A 19530-nucleotide genomic window follows, 5' to 3' on the forward strand; every position below is an offset into this window, starting at 1 on the left:
CTATTACACACCCACACTTAAAGGCAAATAGGCAGCTGCATTAGTGGTTTAAATTTTTTTTACTGTCTGTGATACTCTATTGGGTTTATGCTGTGTTTCCTTCAAATGCCAGACACTTTGGCTATTTCATTCAGTGTGATCACCTGACAGTGAATGGATCTACAGCCTGGGCTAGACAGTATTCAGCCCCTGCCTCCCTTCTTCATACCAGTCTGTCAGTTTTTAAATGACCATTGGTGGTGCTGTTGTTGTTTTTTTATCTTTGAAAGACAGGGTGGCTTAGCCTTCCTAGCCCATTTATACCAGCCACCCCTATATATAATCGTAGCATCTCAAATGACTGACAGTAAACCGCTGTGCAGATGAGTAGTCTAGCAATGCTAGCCCTACCCTGTCTTATTTCTTCTAAAAACGTATGCATGAGTGAACAATAATGAATTGTATTTCAGCACAGAGAGACAGGAAAAAGCTATTTTGAGCAACTCTGCTTGTGAACAGAGGATTTACCTGTTATGCCTTGAAATTGCTCATAAAACAAACAAAATCAACCAGTGTGTTAGACATGAACAAGACACATACACACAGACAGATGTCTTCAGACAGCCACACACTAACCACGGTGAAACAGTCTTGACAACTGTGACAGTGCTGTCATTCTGTGACATTCTAAACACAATTAACTATTCATGAGCTTACAATAGTATGTTTCATTCATGGCATAATGGCTGCTGTGATACAGCATCGTACAGAAATGGCAATGGTTTTCAGTTCACTCTGAGACCCTCTCACGATGTTCGCAGGAAATCAGATACCAGAGAGGCACGCACAATTCACAAAGATACAGAGGCAACATTTACTGAAGGAATGTGTTCCGTTTATCTTTCAAAGCTAACTGTAATCTGATTCAAACAAAAATCTTGTGACGAGCGTAACAATTATAAAACAGGATTTTTATTCCCTTTTTATATTTAAAAATGCATTAGGTAAGATTAATCTTTTTTTTCAGGATTAGGTCTCTAACAGTTCAGCATTTGAATGATTCTCACCCATGTTCACGAAGTTCATAGAGTAGAATATTTATAAAATGACTGACAGGAAGCACATCCAAACACAAACATTCTGACATTCTGGACTGAAAGTCAGTTTTCTATACAGGTTTTCTTGCTAAGGCCATGGCTTAATGCATTGTTGTTTTTTTATCATGTTCTGCATATAGTCATGGGAAAAAGAAAGTACACCCTCCATCAACTGTATTCTTTTATTTATCTATTAAATAACAATTGTTTGCACCTCACCAACCTCTATAAACAAACAAATAACCTCAGGTGACACAAAACACAATAGACTTCAATATGTATTCATTTTTTCCTTAAAAAAAAAAATCAGAAACCAGGTGGGAGAAACTAAGTACACCCTTCCTACTTCCACAGTTATTAAGAGAGTAATTAGCAGCCAGGTGTTACTAATGAAATGCACAAGAAGAATCATCAAGAAGTGTGACTACCTCTATAAAAGCAGAACTTTTGGCAGTTTGGAGCACTCAGGTATGTGTCTACATCATGCCAAGAAGAAAGGACATCAGCCATGACCTCAGAGAAGCAATTCTTTGTGCCTAGGAATAAGTCCCTTCTGTCCAAAATGAATATGGCAGCATGACTTAGGTTTGCAAAATTGCATCTGAACAAACCACAAAAGTTCTGGAACAATATCCTTAGGACTGATGGGACCAAGGTGGAGATGTTTGCTTATCATGCACCGTGCCATGTTTGGGGAAAATCAAACACAGTGTATCACCACAAACACCTCATACCAACTGTCAAGCATGGTGGTGGAGGAGTGATGATTTGGTTTTGGCTTGTTTTGCAGCCAAAGTTCCTGGGAAACTTGCAGTCATTAACTCTTTTTACCAGAGGCCAAAAAATTGAATTTCCACCTGTTTTGGGGGTGCCTCTGTTCAGCATTGAATTTGTGATGTCACACTCCACAGAAGAGGTTAATGGCTCATATGAAAGTAGACAGTCAGGACTTTAGGAAATTGCAGTTTCTCATAATTATTTCTTTTTTTTTTTTGCCTAGCCTACTAGGTTTACATGTTATCATTTTATTGTGCCAGTTGTATATAGTGTTTTACTATCAAAAAAAAGAGCTTTAGTTGCTATCTGTTTTATTTAGTACGAGCGTTATTGTGGAGAGGTATGAATTGTTTCCCCAGCAAGGGGCTCACACCCCTCCCTTTCCCATCACCCTGCTCCCCAGCAGCTAGACACAGAGGCATGATACTTTACACACAGAAACCCAACAGTATCCTGACTAATCTTATAACAGACTCGCGCCAAAAAATTATTCATTTGTTTATACTGATCAAAAATTTCCGATAAGACGATTTACATTCTGCAGGTGGAATGGAACACCAGTGTACTGTGATAATGATGAACTCCACTTTATACCAGAATATTCTTGAGACAAATGTGAGGCCATCTGTCCAGCAGCTTAAGCTGGGCTGAAATTGGGTCATGCAACAGGACAATGATCCCAAGCACAGCAGCAAATTGACATTTGAATAGCTAAACTCAAGACATTTACATTTACATTTTAGGGTTTGGGTTTGTAAGTGCTTAAGTACTTAAGTACTTTAGGAAGAGGTAAGTCTTTAGACATCGTTTGCCAGTGACCCATCTGTTCAGACATCTAGGGGAAGTTCATTCCACCACCTTGGTGCCAGAACAGAGAAGAGTCTCAATGCATGCCTTCCTTGTTCCCTGACAGATGGTGGGACCAGTCGAGCAGTGCTAGAGGATCGGAGGGAGCGTGGTGCCGTGCGAGGTGTGATAAGTGCTTTGAGATAAGTGGGTGCTGGTCTTGTAGTACTCAGTACTACAAGACGTTGTAAGGCCAAGTCAAAGTCCAGAACTCAACCCCATTGCTGCGGCAGGATCTTAAGAGAGCTCGGCATAAACAAATGCCCTCAAACACCAATGAACTGAAGTAATGTTGTGAAGAAGAATGGGTAAAAATTTCTCCAAAACAATGTGAGAGACTGATAAACTCCTACAGAAAACATTTACTTCAAGTTATTGTTGCTAAAGATTGTTCTACATGTTACTGAATTACAGTGTGTAGTTATATTTTCCTACCTGCTGGTTTACGTTTTGGGAAAAATGACTACATATTGAAATCTGTTCTGTTTTTTTTGTTGTTGTTGTCACCTGAGGTTATTTGTTTGTTTATAGAAATTGGTGAAGACCACACAATTGTTATTTAGGCCCTGATAAATAGAAACATATAATTGAAGAGGGATGTACTTTCTTTTTCCCATGATCATATCTTCCAGGTTTTTTGTACAAGTAAAAAAACCAACAATAAAAAAAAAAAATCAGCAATTGCACCTTTAACACATTTTCAATCCATGTTGAAGCAAGATGCAAGATGTTTGGTTGGTCATTTTAAATTAACAACTAGCTTCCTTTATATGTAAATGAAACTACATCCTCACAAACTTGGTGTAGAGTTGCGTGAATGATTCATTTCATTCAGCTAAACCAAACTGTGGCATTTAACAGTTAATTACGAAACCAAGAGGAAAACATTTCACAACATAGTTAAAGATCACCAACAGTCTACACTTGAAAAGGTATTCTTTATGATCACATACAGTGCTTTTCAGAACAAAAACATATAAATAGGCAACCAAAAATTTACAAGTCACAAAAATATTGAGTAATAGACAGTACAATTTTATCTATGATGCAACCATATGTCTGCTGGAAGAAGTGTCAGAAATGTACATGAATAATATTTTTTTTTAAAAAAAATGATATTTATGGACAGCTCCCTTGAATTTTGTCAAGGGAAAATTCAGTGTTTTTACATAATTCCATTGACAGATGTTCAACTCTATACAGGTGAATATGGACATACTGTTTTTCACTTTAGCTTCCTTGTGGATTTTGACCTAGGACTATTTCTTGAGGGGCCCTGACATCTTGCGCAGGCCCTTCATCCGATAAAGTAACCCGTTGATAAAATCCTGCGAGGACAAAGAGACAGAGTATAAAGATTTCTCATGTTCCCTTCATAACTAAGACAACTATGATGACTAAGAGTATAAAGATATGCACTGTACCTCTTTTGGCTTTCCACATTCTTGCAAAAGCTCCTGGTGAGAAAAAAAGAACATTATTCTTACACCAATAAGTTGTACAACCACTTTAGCCCAGCTGCCTGAGTGATTAGCTCAGCTTACAGAACAAGCTTTTAGGATTTCCTTACTACTTTCATATATAAAACGTAACTGTGCTGCATTTTGGGGTAAAATTTCTGTTGTTGATTTAGAACTACATCATGATTTTAGTCCCACAGTACAAACTGGTGCTTCTGAATTCTCTATCCCCTTTAATGCAAAATTAATTCCTGACTATAAAAAACTTATAAAATTAGTAATTGAATGGAATTAAACACTAATATTCTACAGTAAATGAGCTGTAAAAAGAAGTTTTCTTTTACTCAGAACAGGTCTGGATAACCATCATGTGCAGTGAAAATCACCTGGGTAACTTTTGGTTATGCAGAGACCTTTCAACAGTCACAAAGTGACATATGATGCAGTATTTGCAATAAACACCGTTGTCACACAGCCATCTTTCCCTGGTGCATTCTCGTCTAGTTCTCACCAGGTCAGTGGCGGTTCTGAATTACAAGGAAACATGGCTGTTATCCAGGGTTCATGAAGCCACAGTTATATACCTAACAAGTGTTCTATTTCATTCCTCCTAACCACCCCACATGGATAACCATGGATATGCCAGAAATGTCATGGGGAATAGAAATCACCTTAGGACTAACCAGAAGGGTGATCAGAGTTGAGTACAGCACTCACAAGCTTTGTGACACCCAGGTGGCAGAAGCACCCTCAGACCGACTTTCTGGGGCCTCTCTAATTAGTGTCCATGAGGAGGAGACGCTCTTCATGCTTAGACAAAGGAGAACCTTGGATCTTTCCTCCGAGGCAGATGAACAGTTGGTCATTGGTCTGAGGATTGGATGGCCACTGTTTGGTCTACCAGACATAGCAAGAAATTCTCTGTGGGTTTTCTCTCATAAAACACTGAAATGTCACTTGACTGATTGACAAAAATGGGTGAAATGACTTCACAGATTCAGACTGCATGGATGGTCCCTTTGGCCATGCTAGTTTAAAAAATCTTTTGTTGTCCAGTGTGTTTCCATGACCTAGTGAACCAGTATTAGGCTGTATTTATTGTTAGAGACTTCAAATCACTTCAGTAAGTCGTTCTAGATAAGGGCGTCTGCCAAATGCCATAAATGTAAATGTAAATGATTCTGAAACCTGTGCTTTCCCATTCAGGGCTTCTTTGACAACAGGTCCAAAGTTCAACCCCAGTACAGAAGGTGGATTACCTAAAGTTTATTTGTGCACGTACGGGAAAGGGATTGGTGCTAACCACATCTGACGCCATGCGTAAACAAAGTTGGAGGAAAGTCACCCTAAATCATGCCCTAGGCGGTCCACTGCTAGGAGCGACATGTCAATCAGCTCCCTCCTAGAGGGATCAACTTCTGTATAGTCAAGTGATTGTTCCAATGCTGGCAGTCATACAGCTAACTTATTGCCAGTGCATGTGATGCAACTTAATAAGAACATCATCAGCACTTGGAAAGCACACATCAGAACATAGTGCTTTGTTGGGTGAGACCAGGTGATATAGACATCAGTGGACCAACCTGCTTGAATGGGCTAGAACCTGCAACACAGTGTTTGGGTACATGTGAGCTGTATGTCCAAATCCCAATAAAATCTCAATAAAATCAATAAAAGATGGCATTCAGTAGAACGTGATCATTGTCTGCTTGGAAAAAAATCTCCTGGATGTAACTGGACTCCAAGGAGTAGCAAAGACGATGACTAGTCACTGGGCTAAAAGGAGGGCTCTGTTGAAGTGCATGAGCCTCTGAGCTGCACGGTCTCAGCTCCTGAATCAACGAGTTCATCGGAACCATATCTGCTGCCAAGTCATTAACTGCTTTCTGGGCTTCTTAGTATGTTTAGCATTTAAATTTGGGCATGAGTATTTGCAAATAGTGAGCTGTCTGAGCTATGGGCTTGAGTCAGATTCAACTGATTCAAATGCCGTGCTGACATGGTGTACATGTGGTCCAACATGTACATGGGTGAGAGCAATAAAAGGAAAGGTGGATATGTGACAGCAGTGTATACACTTCATGACATGTTTGAATGAGAGGATATCCATGTGATTCACACTGCCTCTGGTGGCTAGGAGGGGGTAAACAGAACTTTAGGTTTTTGTCAGTCTGCCCCTAGGTAGTGTTTTTTTAAACATAATTTGCGGTGCATACATTTTGAATGCTTGCAAACAACACAATACTCATTTTCATTTCAAATATAGAAACTGTGCACATAGTGCTGTCAAGTCTGTTTTGGTGTTTAAAATAATGACTACGAGTTTAACTCATTGCTTAAAAACACATGTGTGTATCTGTATTCACAGAATCAGAGAGCATTCACAGTCCCCATTTCAGAGCACCAAATCTTTGACATATTCAAAAAATTCATCTGCTTTGACTTGGGTTAAAACCTTATGGCTCAATATCAACACCACAGAATTGTCACATAGAACATTCCAAGGCCTTGAAATATAATTTACGTAAATGAACCACTCTAAATACATATTTGGCCACTAACATTTTGCAGTCACTGAAGCTTGAGACCCAAATATCTCACCAGAAGCTTCTCCTTTTTAGTTCTTTTTAATTAATTTGAGTTGCAAGGTGTTTTCACCTTCAGTTGGTCTCGTAGAGTAAAATTACTAGAGTAAACTTCATCATCGTGGTCCTGATCAGGTTACTGACTTGGTCTGATTGGACGTTTGGTCTCAAAAATTTACGTCAGTTACTTCAGTGTGTTTGGACACTTTGTCAGGCTGGAAGTGAAAGACTGTCTACTGCGTGTTGAGGTGTTTGAGGCATGGTGTTTAAGAGCATTTAAGATGCTTTTTGACACCACAGTATTCATTATGCTACTGTAGTTAGCAGACACATCATTAATAAGACAACTGAGCCAGTTTCACATGGAGACATTCCAATAAATTCTTTAAATATAAAGATAGCTTAGGACTGCAATTGCTATGAACAGTTTTGCACTCAAGTCTCCATCATTGAACAGTTGATAATTTCAATAAAATAGACTTCATGTTAAAACTAAAATGGATTCTGAAATAACTCTGATGCTCATAAGTTGCTAATAAGTTCCTGGTTACACAACTGCAATTTTTGACTATATAGTATACAGTTATATAAGAGAAATTATTTATAAATGCACTATTTGTTGTCACCCAGATGAGAATGGGTTTGAGTCTTGTTCTTCTCAAAGTTTCTTCCTCATGCCATCTCAGGGAGTTTTTCCTTGCCACTGTCACTTCTGGTTTACTCATTAGGGATAAATTTATAAATGTAAAATTTACTGTATGTCCGGAATTTATATATGTCTGTACAGCTGCTTTGTGACAATGTCCATTTTTAAAAGTGCTATAAAAAAATTGAATTGAATTGAATCAAATTCTTTACCATGTTAAACCTGCTCTATATGTTCAAATTAATGTGGCTCCATGACACCACTAGCTTGTTTTACAGATGGGAATTTTTGTAGTCTTTCCTCTCATACTCTTTCGAGACTCCACTGTTCATTACAGGACATTACAGCTATACATGTATACAGTGCCTCCAGAGTATTCATCCCCTCGTGATTATTTCTCTTTTTGCTCTATTAGAGCATCAAATTTATGGATAATACAATGGGATTTGTTTCTGCTCCCTTTGAAGTGACTCTCTACAGAAATATAATTAAATAATGTCCTCAGAATTATTTTAAATGAAAAAACTGCATATTTGATAAAGTAAAAACTGCATAACTGATAAAGTATTGAAAGTATTCACTCCCCTTTCTTTTAACAGACTAAATTAGCACTAATGTGTTCATTTCAAATCTATCTGTGACCAATTGTATGGTTGTTCAATAAATATCTCTGACTTTGGGAGGTCTCACAGTGAAAACAGCAGATCAGATCAGTCCTGCTGATATGAAGTCCAAAGAACTGTCCGTGAACCTTCAAGATGAACTTGTTGGGAGGGGAAAAAAAACTGGAGAAGGTTTTTAAAACATAGATAAAGCTTTGAAATTTCCTAGGAGCACTGTTAAATCCATTACAACAATGTGCAAGAAATATGGCAAACCCAGACACTACCAAGTTCAGGCCACCATTCCTGAAAAAAATTAAGCACATGGGCAAAAAGGGCAATTGTCAGAGAAGTGTCCAAGAAGCCAGTTATGACACTGAAGGAGTTACAGAGCTCACTAGCGGAAATAGGGGAAGTTGTTCAGACATCATCAATATCATCAGCTCATCAGGCTAACATAAAGGCAAGTTTGCTAGAAGGCATGTGGCAAAATCTGAGATTTCAGGACATCTTCCTGTTGGAACACACCGATCATTATCCATAGCAGGTGCTGATAAACAGAAATAGTGACAACATTATAGTTTGGGTCTCAAGAGGATGCACATTAATCTGGTTTCAAGACATTGTCATGTCATATGTGCCGTCCAGTGGAAGTCTGTTGGGTTTTGTTCCCCATATCATTTTTTTTTCCTGGCATAGTTAGTTCTGCGGCTAACCAAGCCTACTGTTGTGGGCTGTAATTATGTGGTTGCCAATAAAAGTGCACTGCTTCCTGTTTAAGCTGACACGACAATATAAAATAAAAATAAATGGGAATGTAAGTATGGGAACTTTTGCTCTCAGTCACTGGTGTGACCGCCTTGAGCAGCAATAACTTCAAACAAACATTTCCATTGACTGGTGATCAATCGTGTACAATGGGTTGGAGGAATTCTGGCCTTACAAAACTGCTTCAACTCAGTGATGTTGGTGGGCTTCCTTCCATGAACTGCTATTTTTAGGTTCTACTGGGTTAAGGTCTGGACTTTGACTTGGCCATTCCGAAATGTTAAATTTCTACTGCTTTAACCATTTATTTGTAGGCTTACGTACTTGTGTGCTTAGGGTGGTTGTCTTGCTGCATGACCAACTTACGCTTGGTTAAGCTTCAGTTCACAGACAGATACCCTGACATTCTCTTGTAGAATTTGCTAGTACAATTCACAATTCATAGGTCCATCAATAATGGCAAGCCGTCTTGGACCCAAAGCAGCAAAGCGGCCCCAGACCATGATACCGCCACCCCCATGCTTCACGGTTGGGATGAGGTTCTTATGTTGGAATGGAGTGTTTGGTTTTCGCAAACCTGGTGTTTTACCATGGAGTTCTTTGTAACTTCCTGTAATATAATTCGCCACGCCCTTGGAGTGATTTTTGATGGATGACCACTCCTTGGGAGAGTAACAGTAGTGCTGAATTTCCTCTATTTGTATATCATCTTCCTCAAAGTGGATTGGTGGAGGCCAACTCTTTAGAAATGTTTTTTTTTTAACCTTTTCTAGCCTGTTGAGCATCGATAACTCTTTTTCAGAGGTCCTCAGGAATCTCCTTTGATCTAGGCCAGACCAGACTTTGATAGTGAAGACTCAAGTTTATGTGCTTGAAACATGGGAGGGCCTGCTAAACTCACGCCTGATTGCCATCCCCTTGATTTGAAACACCTGACTTCAATTACCCCTTTAGATTTACTCATACTCCAAGAGGTTCACATACTTTTTCAAACAAAGATATTTAATGTTGAATAATTATGCTCAATAAATAAATGTAAAAAGTATAATGTTTTGTGTCATTTTTTAATTGGGTTCTCTTTATCTAGTTTTAGGATGTAGAGGAAGATCTGATCACGTTTCAGGTCAAATTTATGCAGAAATACAGAAAATTTTAAAGGGTTCACAAACCTTCTAGCGGCCCTGTATCTAATATGTACATGTAGCCAACACAGAAAATATGACCTACATATTGTTGTAAGTAGAGTTGTGCATAGAGGTGCATTTTGAAGTGATAAAGAACAGTTTAGGACTTACATGTAGTCTGGTTCTCTGTTCTTCATCTGAGAGCTCCAGAAGTTCATCAATGTCAATCTCTAGCTCAGGAATCTCTTCCTCCTGGGGAGAGCAAAGAAGTGAGAAGCTTTGATACAAGAACCATATTTAATTTCTGCAAACAATAACTTTGGAATTTGCTTTGGAAAATAAACAGTAGCCCCCTTATTATTTTGAACGTAATTTGAAATGCAATTCTATGCAGATTAAATCAGAATTAAAGACAGATTCATTTTAATTCTGATAATATAGAGACACTATGATTGGTCTTGAAGGTAGAGGGATGTAATTGGATTTAAAAGAAGAAGGATATTGTGAATAATCTTGAGAGATAATGTTAATATAGAAGACACAAGAATTATCTGATTCTACATTTTTCACTTTCTCAAGTGAAATCTCCCTTTTTCTGATCAAATTCTTTTTTTCCCCACATCTTGAAAGGCATGTCTTTATATGTTGCCATGTCTATATATGTTTCCATGTCTCTATATGTTCTAATTCAACCTGCTGCTCTTGGGTAGATGGAACACCTGGAAATGAAATTTCCATTTTTGTGGAAAGTATTGCTTTAGTTACTGTATGTGTGGAGTTTTGAGTTTTGGATAGTGCGATTATAAATAAATCCCTTCTATTATTGTGTACTATATGGAGAAATAGTGCAGTTGTGCAACCAATAAATTCATCAAGAATTCTGCAAGAAGTCCGGTTGGTTAAAATCTATCCCCTGTCCACTGATGGAGTCCTGAGTACAAAGGTGCTCGTGGCAACTGCAGCCCCAAAGCCACTACAGCAATCGCAGTCCCAAGCCATTACAGTACAGCTCTCCATATGTGATCCCCAAGCCATCTCCACAGCCCCCAGGTGGGACTATCCCCAGCAAACCAAATGGTTCTTCAGGCCGTACATTCATGAATGAATGAAGTAGTATTTGTCTTCCAGTCATAATACATGTGTGACTCAAATCAGCACAAATCAGTTTTCAAACAAATAGCAAAGACTGTACATCACCCAATATATAAACGTTTAGGAAATTAAAAACAAATTATACCAGGATACTTCATGGCCTTTACTACAGACATCCAAAATCCCAGACAGCCATTCTGGTCAAAAAATCCCCTTTTAACAAATGCTGCAATTGTAGAAATCTCCAAAAATGAGTATGTTAGTATGTTCTACTACCCACACTCACTTCTTAAAGAGAATGAGAGGAGCTGATCTGATTGGATATTGCAGTGGCATGCCTAGAATTACCTCTTGATAATGTATCTATATGCTATAAGTACACATCACCACAATCTCATTCTACTTGTTACCACATTAATAACCAAGCCTTTAATCTGGGTTTACGTCAAGAAAACGATTGGGTACCAAATGCAAAAGAAGAAATTGTGTTTTTAAAGTTGATATTTTTTGGCTCATGGACCATTTCATGAGAATTTCTTATAGTTCTTATAAAATGGATTCTAAAATAACATTTAAATGATACTGTGTACACTAATGCCAATTTTCTAACTTTTATTTGAGCCCTCCCATATAGTCAATAAAAGTAAGAAGAGCAGAATTTGTACTCAGTGTTAGAAATGAGCTCTCAGAGAAAATCTGACACTGCAGCTTCTCTGCTTCAGTGAAGAGGGACTGAGAAGCTTCATTGAGTCCTGTAATGCTCAGTTTGTCCTAGCTGATAAATGAACCATGCTGGACAGTTCATTTTCTCACAGGGGAGCAGTCACTGATGGATCTGGGCTTTAGGCTCACTGGGAGAGCTCTTCTATATGTTATATGTATAGATATCATGGCTATAGTATTATAAGGTTCCATCTGGGTAAAGAATGAATGCCAAGGTCACAATATGTTAACTGGTTATCTTTATTAAATTTTCACGCTTAAAAATATCACAAGATTATGACCAGAAATTTGTGATGGCACCCAAAATAACATCTAAAGACACTGGCTTTAGTACAACTGTCATGTAAGAGAAGGTTGAGAGGGATGCAATTGCAGATATTAGAAGCATTTTATTAGAAGTGCAGACAAACAAATCCAAACATGAATTGAAATCAGGAACAATACTCAGGCAGAGGTCAGGTAATCAACAACAGCAAAGCCCAGGATAATCCAAAATACACAAACTAGGAGACAGAACTATCGCAGCACAGAACAAAATGGCTCGGTAAAGTCAGGCAGGCTAACACTGAACAATACTTCGCCACGAACAAAGAAACACAAAGGTTTAAATACACAAACTAATCAAAGGGCAAACTGAAAACAGGTGAGAGTATTCAGGAAACATGAGGGAGACAACCAATGACAAGACATGAATCAAAACAAAACACACGTGGCAACGTAAACAAACACATAACAACACGGAAGAATGTGCTATAGCACTGCAAGCTGCTGTGCATGCTGATCCCTCCCCAAAGGCGCTGCTCCCAACGCACCTTCTAACCGTGCATATGGGTAAAATGTCCACAAGATTCCTGGGGTCCCGAGGCAGGAACTGTCCAGCATGGTCATTTTTCCCAGAAGAGCCAAGGAGCAGACATAGGGCATACTGGCAGAGAGCCGGTGGTGGGGTGACGACGTACACACCAGCATCTGGTGGTGGAGCTGCAACATCTTCACCAGAGTCTGGCGGCAGAGCTGCAACTTCCTAGCCAGAGTCAGGTGGCATAGCTGTGACGAATTTGCCGGGGTCAGGTGGAGGAGCTGCGATGTCCTCGCTGGAGACTGGTGGCGGAGCTGAGATGAATTTGCCTGGGTCAGGTGGCGGAGCTGCGACAAAATCGTCCGGATCAGGTGGTGGAGCTACGACGTCCACTTCGGGGTCAGGTGGCGGAGCTGTGACGTCCTTGCCGGGGTCAGGTGGTTGGCGGCTGTTCAGCCTCAGACATGAGCAGGGCGTGGAAGGCCCCGCTGTCGGCCTGAGGCATGAGCAGGATGTGGGAGACTGTGCCGTCGACCTCAGGCATGAGCAGGGCGTGGGAGACCACACCATCGGCCTCAGGCATGAGCAGGGCATGGGAGGCTGGGTCATTGGCCTCAGGCATTAGCAGGATGTGGGAGGCCACACCATCGGCCTCAGGAATGAGCAGAACATGGGAGGCCACGCTTTTGGCCTCAGGAATGAGCAGGGCATGGGAGGCTGCACTGTCGTTAGCTCAGCTGGGGAGGCCGGCTCATCAGCTTCCAGAGGGAGCTCAACTGGGGTGGCCACCTCGTTTGACTCCGGAGTAAGCTCGACTGGGTAAAAAAAACGGCTAGATAAACACTGAACAATACTTCACCCAGAACAAAGAAATATGAGGGTTTAAACACAAACCCAAGGGGCAAACTGAAAACAGGTGAGAGTAATCAGGAAACACGAGGGAGACGACCAATGACAAGACACGAGAGAAGACAAGACTCAAAACAAAACACGTGTCAACGCAAACAAACACATGACAACACAGAAGAATGCACCGTAGCACCGTCTCTGCATGCAGCACTTGGTGCACAGGGGAAAATATGTGACAACAATGCTAAAAAGGAAATGCAACTCCACGTCCACTCCTATGGGAGAAAACAAGATTAGTATAACAATTGCTATGTTAACTATGCTGACTAACATATTTTAGTGCTTTTCCTCATCTTGTATGAAGGGGTTAAAAAGATGTAACATTGCACTGTTTTGAGAATGTGGACATTTACTGATGTTAAAAGGAATTCTTCACTGACATATACCAAGAAAGTTTTATATTACAACTCTTAAGTAATATAATACTCATCTGTAGTGGGACCTGCTGAAATTGCATTTTGATATAGATCTTATAAGGCTCTGAGGGCATTTGAAGATTTGAAACGTTCTATCCATCTATCATCATCACTCTACCCTGGGGACAAAAATTATTATGTGGTGAAGCTCCAGTGGCTGAATAATTTATTTCAAGGCAAGCCTTTTTTGGGCATAGTGTCACAACCTAACATTTCTCTTCTTTGAAACACAGTGCTTGCAAGGCAGACAAGTATGCTTTACTAAAGTGCTAATGTCTACTACTAATCCTTCCTGCCAGAGAATCATAGGAAGTTCCTACTAAAAACATGTCATGACAAAGAAGTTGTAAAGGTTACATCCTATGTGAAAATCTCTGTTATGAGTTTTTGCGATAAAACCTTTTGTGCACCAATTGCACAGCTAAACACAAACAATAATCCTGTTTCTAATACTGAACATTTCCTATTTCTCTGTTCAGCAGTTCATCAAAATTTTTGAATTGATGGCCCCATGATAGCTTTCATATAGCTAAAGTGCTTTTCAGCTGAGCTTCCATGCATTCACCTTGGCATCTTTTCAAACAACTTTGCCAGGAGGAAGTCATCACAGCTTATATGATTTATTTATTTATTTGTAATACATGAAAATGCAGTCAGAAATGCACAGAGCCTCTGTGGCTTCCAGTGAGTGGTTGAATGCATTAGAGATGAGCATGAATAATTAATTCAGTGACACAGGGACTGACAGTAAACGCTTCCACATGAAGACTCGGCATACCCAGAGCGTAACCTTTCAGCCAAGCCATGCAAAATTCAGCCTCTTTATCGACCATGTGGACAAATACATTGCCACTCATGTATTGTGACTTAGCACCTAGCTAAGTGCTTTCTAAGTAGAAAACTGGATGAGTTTAATAGCTAATTGCTATTACAAAAAAAAAACAGTAGTTACAGTAGCTGTTGTTCGTGTGGCAGGTAAGCTTCTAAAAAAAAAATTCAAGACATGACATTGTCATAGTGAGATCATGGACATAGAAAGATTTTTTTTTATCAACGCACTGAAAGAAACAGAGTAAGGAACTGCTCAGTAATATTAAAACCACCTGAATAAGCACTTTAGAGGTCATGGCCTCCATAAAGCCTTGAAGGAAGGTGAAGATTTGAAATATTGTGTACATCAGCTACACCACAGGAGGACATCAGCCTCAACAATCGGCCTAATATCTTGTGGAAAGTATTCTACATACATCACCTAAACGCACCAGAGGGAATGAAGGTTTGCCTTAGGAAACCTTTCAGGTTCTGCATTTATATTGCCTGCTTTTGGAAGTATGTAGGATACAATCACAGTCTCAATTTAATCAGCAGAAAGGATGAAAAACAAATACTTCTATGTATGTGTGTTTATTAGAAATCATCCAGGTCGGTCTCAGACGTGTGAAGCAGAGGGAGCAAAGATCAGCCAGTGCTGGGGAAGTGCTGTCTGTCTGTCATTTCCACAGCTGAGTAGTCCATACTGCTAAAACCCATTATTCTGTCTAAAGAAACTGACCACTACAAAGTCAAGTGTGTGGTTGAACAGCCTGCAGAGAAATAGGATGATGTATACCGCAGACAGCATAATGAATGTTTGCATATAACATAATGAATTAGTGTATCAGTTTATTGGCTTCCAATCTCATAATAATGTCATAAAATATTATATGCAGCCTGCAACACCATAAAAATGTTGTGTCTGTTCAGGCCTCTTTGTATGCAAACATTCCCAAACTTTGGCTATCCAAAGCTAAATTTTTATACTTGATCTCATGAATGATTGGATATTGTTGTAAGAATAAGGGAGGTGACACTGTGGTACAGTGGGTAGCGCTGCCATCTCACGGCTCCCCGGTTAGACCCGGCGCTCAGGTTATTGTCTGTGAGGAGCTTCTGTGCATGTTCTTCTGTGCATGGGTTTCCTCAGGGTTCCAAAAACAAGGTAGATTGGCTACTCTAATTTGCAGTTAAGTGTGAATTAGCGAGTGAATGTGTGTGCGCATCCCATGGAGGGTGTGTTCCCACCTCACGCCCCGTGTTTCTGGGATAGGCTTCAGATCCAACGCAACCCTGACCAGGATAAAGCAGTTACTGTAGATGAATGAATGAACGTGAGAAAAAGCGTGAGACCATGTTGTGATTTTCATTAGCTTTAAGCTTGCCATAAAGATTTATGAAAACACAACAGAAACATGAATCAATTTAATGGAGACTGAACAGAATGATAGCAGCACTAGACTTCCTCCATTGTAAAAATGTAACTTCTGGTCAGTTAGAATGTCTTTGTAATAGTAATTTGGAAATTATTTGATAGGAATTAGTTAGATATAATATTATCGAAGAGTTCTGTAATTTTATATTAATAAGGACTTATTATTGTTTTTTGTTTTTTATTTGTTTGTTCATTTATTATTTATTTAGATTTTGAACATATGTGTTTGGATAGTCGGTTTTAGACACTTTACAATAAACAAACTATCTATAGACTGTTACGAACCTGTCAGGTGATGACCTTGTTCCAGCTTATCAACAAATTCCTAAAAACATGTCAACAGTTGTTGAAATTTAGTAGATAATCTGCCACTAGTCCACTATCACAATTTCACAACCACTTCTTGTTTAAATGTATGACATGCTGTTGAAGGAGTTTTTGACATAACGTTGAGAATCAGTTGATGACAGTCGATGGTTCGTGACAGTCTGTAGATGGTTTGTAGACTATGTGTAGGAAGCAGAGATTTTTTATTTTTTTTTGCATTATTAAATGTCCATATTCTCTATACAGTGCAATACAATTTCTTGTCATTTCAACAGAAACTTACTAGCCACAAATGATCAACAAACACAAGCTAGCTTACACAAAGTGAATCAAGCTGCAAATCTCCTGTACACGCTAAAACAGTTCCTCTCTCTTGTTCATCTGTGAGCTGAATCTCATACAGATCCTGGCAATCTACAGTAGGCAGGCAGGTGCGTGATTTTGGCTGCAACCCGCCTACTGACACTGTCACGAGGCGAACAGACAGGAATCTTTACAACTCAATAACAAGTAGGAATGCCAGACTCAGCATTGGTCCTAGCTTTAAAATGGTCATACAAATCACTTTAAAATTATACTCAAACTCTACCACTAAAGACAGCAAACATCATATAGTGTGTTTAGAATTGAGTGGCATAATTGACATTTCTTGTCCTTCTCATGTTTTTTTGTTGTAGGTAGGAGAGGAAATATTTGACTGTTTTCATCCTCTCGTCATCATCATCATAAGCATCATCCTGATTATTTGTATCAGCACTCATCATTTCTTTCATTGAGTCTCATTGTGCATCTGTTTTGCCTATCGCACATGGCAGCCGGAGCCTTGTTGCCATGGTATCCCCAGAGAAAGCTGAGCGCATTTCATAAAACCCTCACAATTACAATGTTTCCCCCACTGCCTCAAGTAGAAACATGGGCAATCCAGTGTCCAGGAGCTCAAGGATGATGTAACTTTGTGAGTGGAACTTTGCGATCAAGGCTTAGGGCTACTAATTGGAAGGTTCAAATCCCAACCCCACCAGGCTGCTACACCTGGGTCCTTGACCAAGACCCTTAACTCTCAACTGTTCTGTTGTATTTTGTCTCAGTTGTGAATTGCCTTGGATAAAAGCATTACTCAGATGAGTGACTGAAAATATCACCCAGTATATAAGTTTATAGTATGTCAAACCCAGGGACAGCTGTAGATATTTAGCAGAGAGAATGGACTCTTTTTATTGGCCTATACAGAGACTTATTATGACTTGTTATGGCTTGTGGACAGGCACTTTTCTGGCCACATCACTGCCTCAGCAGTGAGGCATATAAAGATACCTAACGTCAGATAGTATGACTCAAGTGACAAACATGAAGTGTCATTTGAAGTACTGTTGTGAGACAGCAGAACTGATCTCACTGATCACTTATCCATTGCAACATCAGGATCAGTACTACAGTGCAGAATTAGTCCTCTAGTATTTCAGAATTCAGTGTGGTAGCTAAACTGGTTAAAACACGCAATTAATCAATCATTCATAAAGACTGAACTGAGTAGCCATGTCTTTCTAGGTGTGCACTACACACTTTATCCTGCTGGATGATTTACAAAACTGGTTTATACCAGAATAAACAAACACTCTTAGGACTTACAGTGAGCAGTCTAATATAAAGTACCTCCGACCCCTCCGTCTCTCACCTCACAGTCATAAAGCAGGTGCAGCTGCCCGTCGATCCACTCCTCAATGTCCAATCTCCTCTGGAGGTCTTTACGGTCGTATTTCACTGTTAGTTTGCCCAGCTTGCGATGGGGGGGCTCCTCCTCTTTGGTCTGAAACATCACCCTGGACTGGGTGCCTGGTTCCGACGCCATGGCTTCCATTGCTGCACACAAACCAGGGAGAGCAATCGGCAAGCCGTCTCTCTCTTTCTCTCTCTCCCTCTCTCTTTCTCTGTCTCTCTCTCCCACCCCCTCTCTCTCAGTCTCCCTCCTTTTTGCTTGGATCTCTCAGAATCTCTCCTCACGCTCTGTCCAGCAGCCCCTCTAGCTGGCTTTCTATTACAGCTCTTCTTCTCTCTGTCTTTCTCTCACTGTCTTTCAGTTACTTGCACGCTCGCCGCCTGTTCTTTTGGAGGCTTGTAATGGAAGACACCTTTTTTGTGTGTGTGTGTGTGTGTGAGAGAGAGAGAGAGAGACAGAGAGCATGTGTGTGTGTGTGTGTGTGTGTGTGTGTGTGTGTGTGTGTGTGTGTGTGTGTGTGTGTGTGTGTGTTGTTTCCTGGAGTGTTTTATGTCCCTGAGCACAGGTCACGGAGAGACTGATAAGCTGAGGAGTATAAGATGAGTGACAGAGAGCAGGAAGTTTACTGACAAACACCCAATTTTAGGTTACCTCCACAGTTCACACAGCTTACACTGTGAAGGGCTTAATGGAGGGGGAAATATTGCATGTTGCTGCAATATATCCGCTTACCCTGTATACCCACAAAGCTCTGGGAATTCAATATTAGCTTGGCAGCTTAGAATCCAATTTTCAGTGCTAATAGTGTTTTATGTAGGTTTGATATCCTGTGCCCGGAAACATTGGGGAGTAATGGATTCGGCTTTGCCGTGTTTTCATTAAACATGGGAGAGAGACATGGTCATATGCTTACTGTGCATCAAAACATGTCCCACTCAAAGGAGGTGATTAGCTCATGTGTCAGTTATAATTTACATAAACTGCCCACTAAACTGCTGACGAAAAAAATCTAGGTTAACAAATACTGTCTAGTGAGGCACTGAGGTTGACGATTTGTACAGAACAGTACTTTAGAAATGCTAAAGATCATGAATATTCGCAACACATATACAGTGAGTGGCCACAATATCAATATCACTGTGGATAATCACATGTTGTACCATGTAAGGAATTAAACACCACGGGCATGCTATTATAGGAAAATAATCAACAACAGGTTGGTATGATGCCACCCCAAAGTGGATTATTTTTCTATAACAGCAATTCCTAAGGTTTTTCATTCCTCTTATACCATAGGTATTTGGCAACGATTAAAATTTTTTATTTATTGATGAATGACATCATATTTTTATTTGTTTATAGTTACATTTAATGTTGTGGAAACATGCACAACCCAAATTAGTTCCTGGTATCAC

General features: G+C 39.8%; 1 protein-coding gene across 2 annotated transcripts; it reads right to left on the reverse strand.

The window, feature by feature from the left end:
- Positions 1-1051: 1051 nt before the first annotated feature.
- On the reverse strand, positions 1052-18597 carry ppp1r14d (protein phosphatase 1 regulatory inhibitor subunit 14D). Of its 2 annotated transcripts, XM_026934191.3 has the most exons (4): positions 18074-18597; positions 10056-10136; positions 4124-4156; positions 1052-4027 (listed from the first exon to the last, which is right to left on the reverse strand). In XM_026934191.3, the coding sequence occupies exons 1-4, from the start codon at positions 18254-18256 to the stop codon at positions 3959-3961; spliced, it is 366 nt and encodes a 121-aa protein (XP_026789992.1). In that variant the 5' UTR covers positions 18257-18597; the 3' UTR covers positions 1052-3958. The 2 variants fall into 2 exon arrangements, with proteins under 2 accessions (XP_026789992.1, XP_034163844.1); XM_034307953.2 differs by lacking the exons at positions 1052-4027; positions 4124-4156; positions 10056-10136 and adding an exon at positions 11880-13313 and having other exon boundaries at positions 18074-18190.
- Between the last annotated feature and the right edge of the window lie 933 nt (positions 18598-19530).

Source organism: Pangasianodon hypophthalmus, chromosome 10, assembly GCF_027358585.1.
Source record: "Pangasianodon hypophthalmus isolate fPanHyp1 chromosome 10, fPanHyp1.pri, whole genome shotgun sequence".
In the NCBI taxonomy this organism is placed as follows: domain Eukaryota; kingdom Metazoa; phylum Chordata; class Actinopteri; order Siluriformes; family Pangasiidae; genus Pangasianodon; species Pangasianodon hypophthalmus.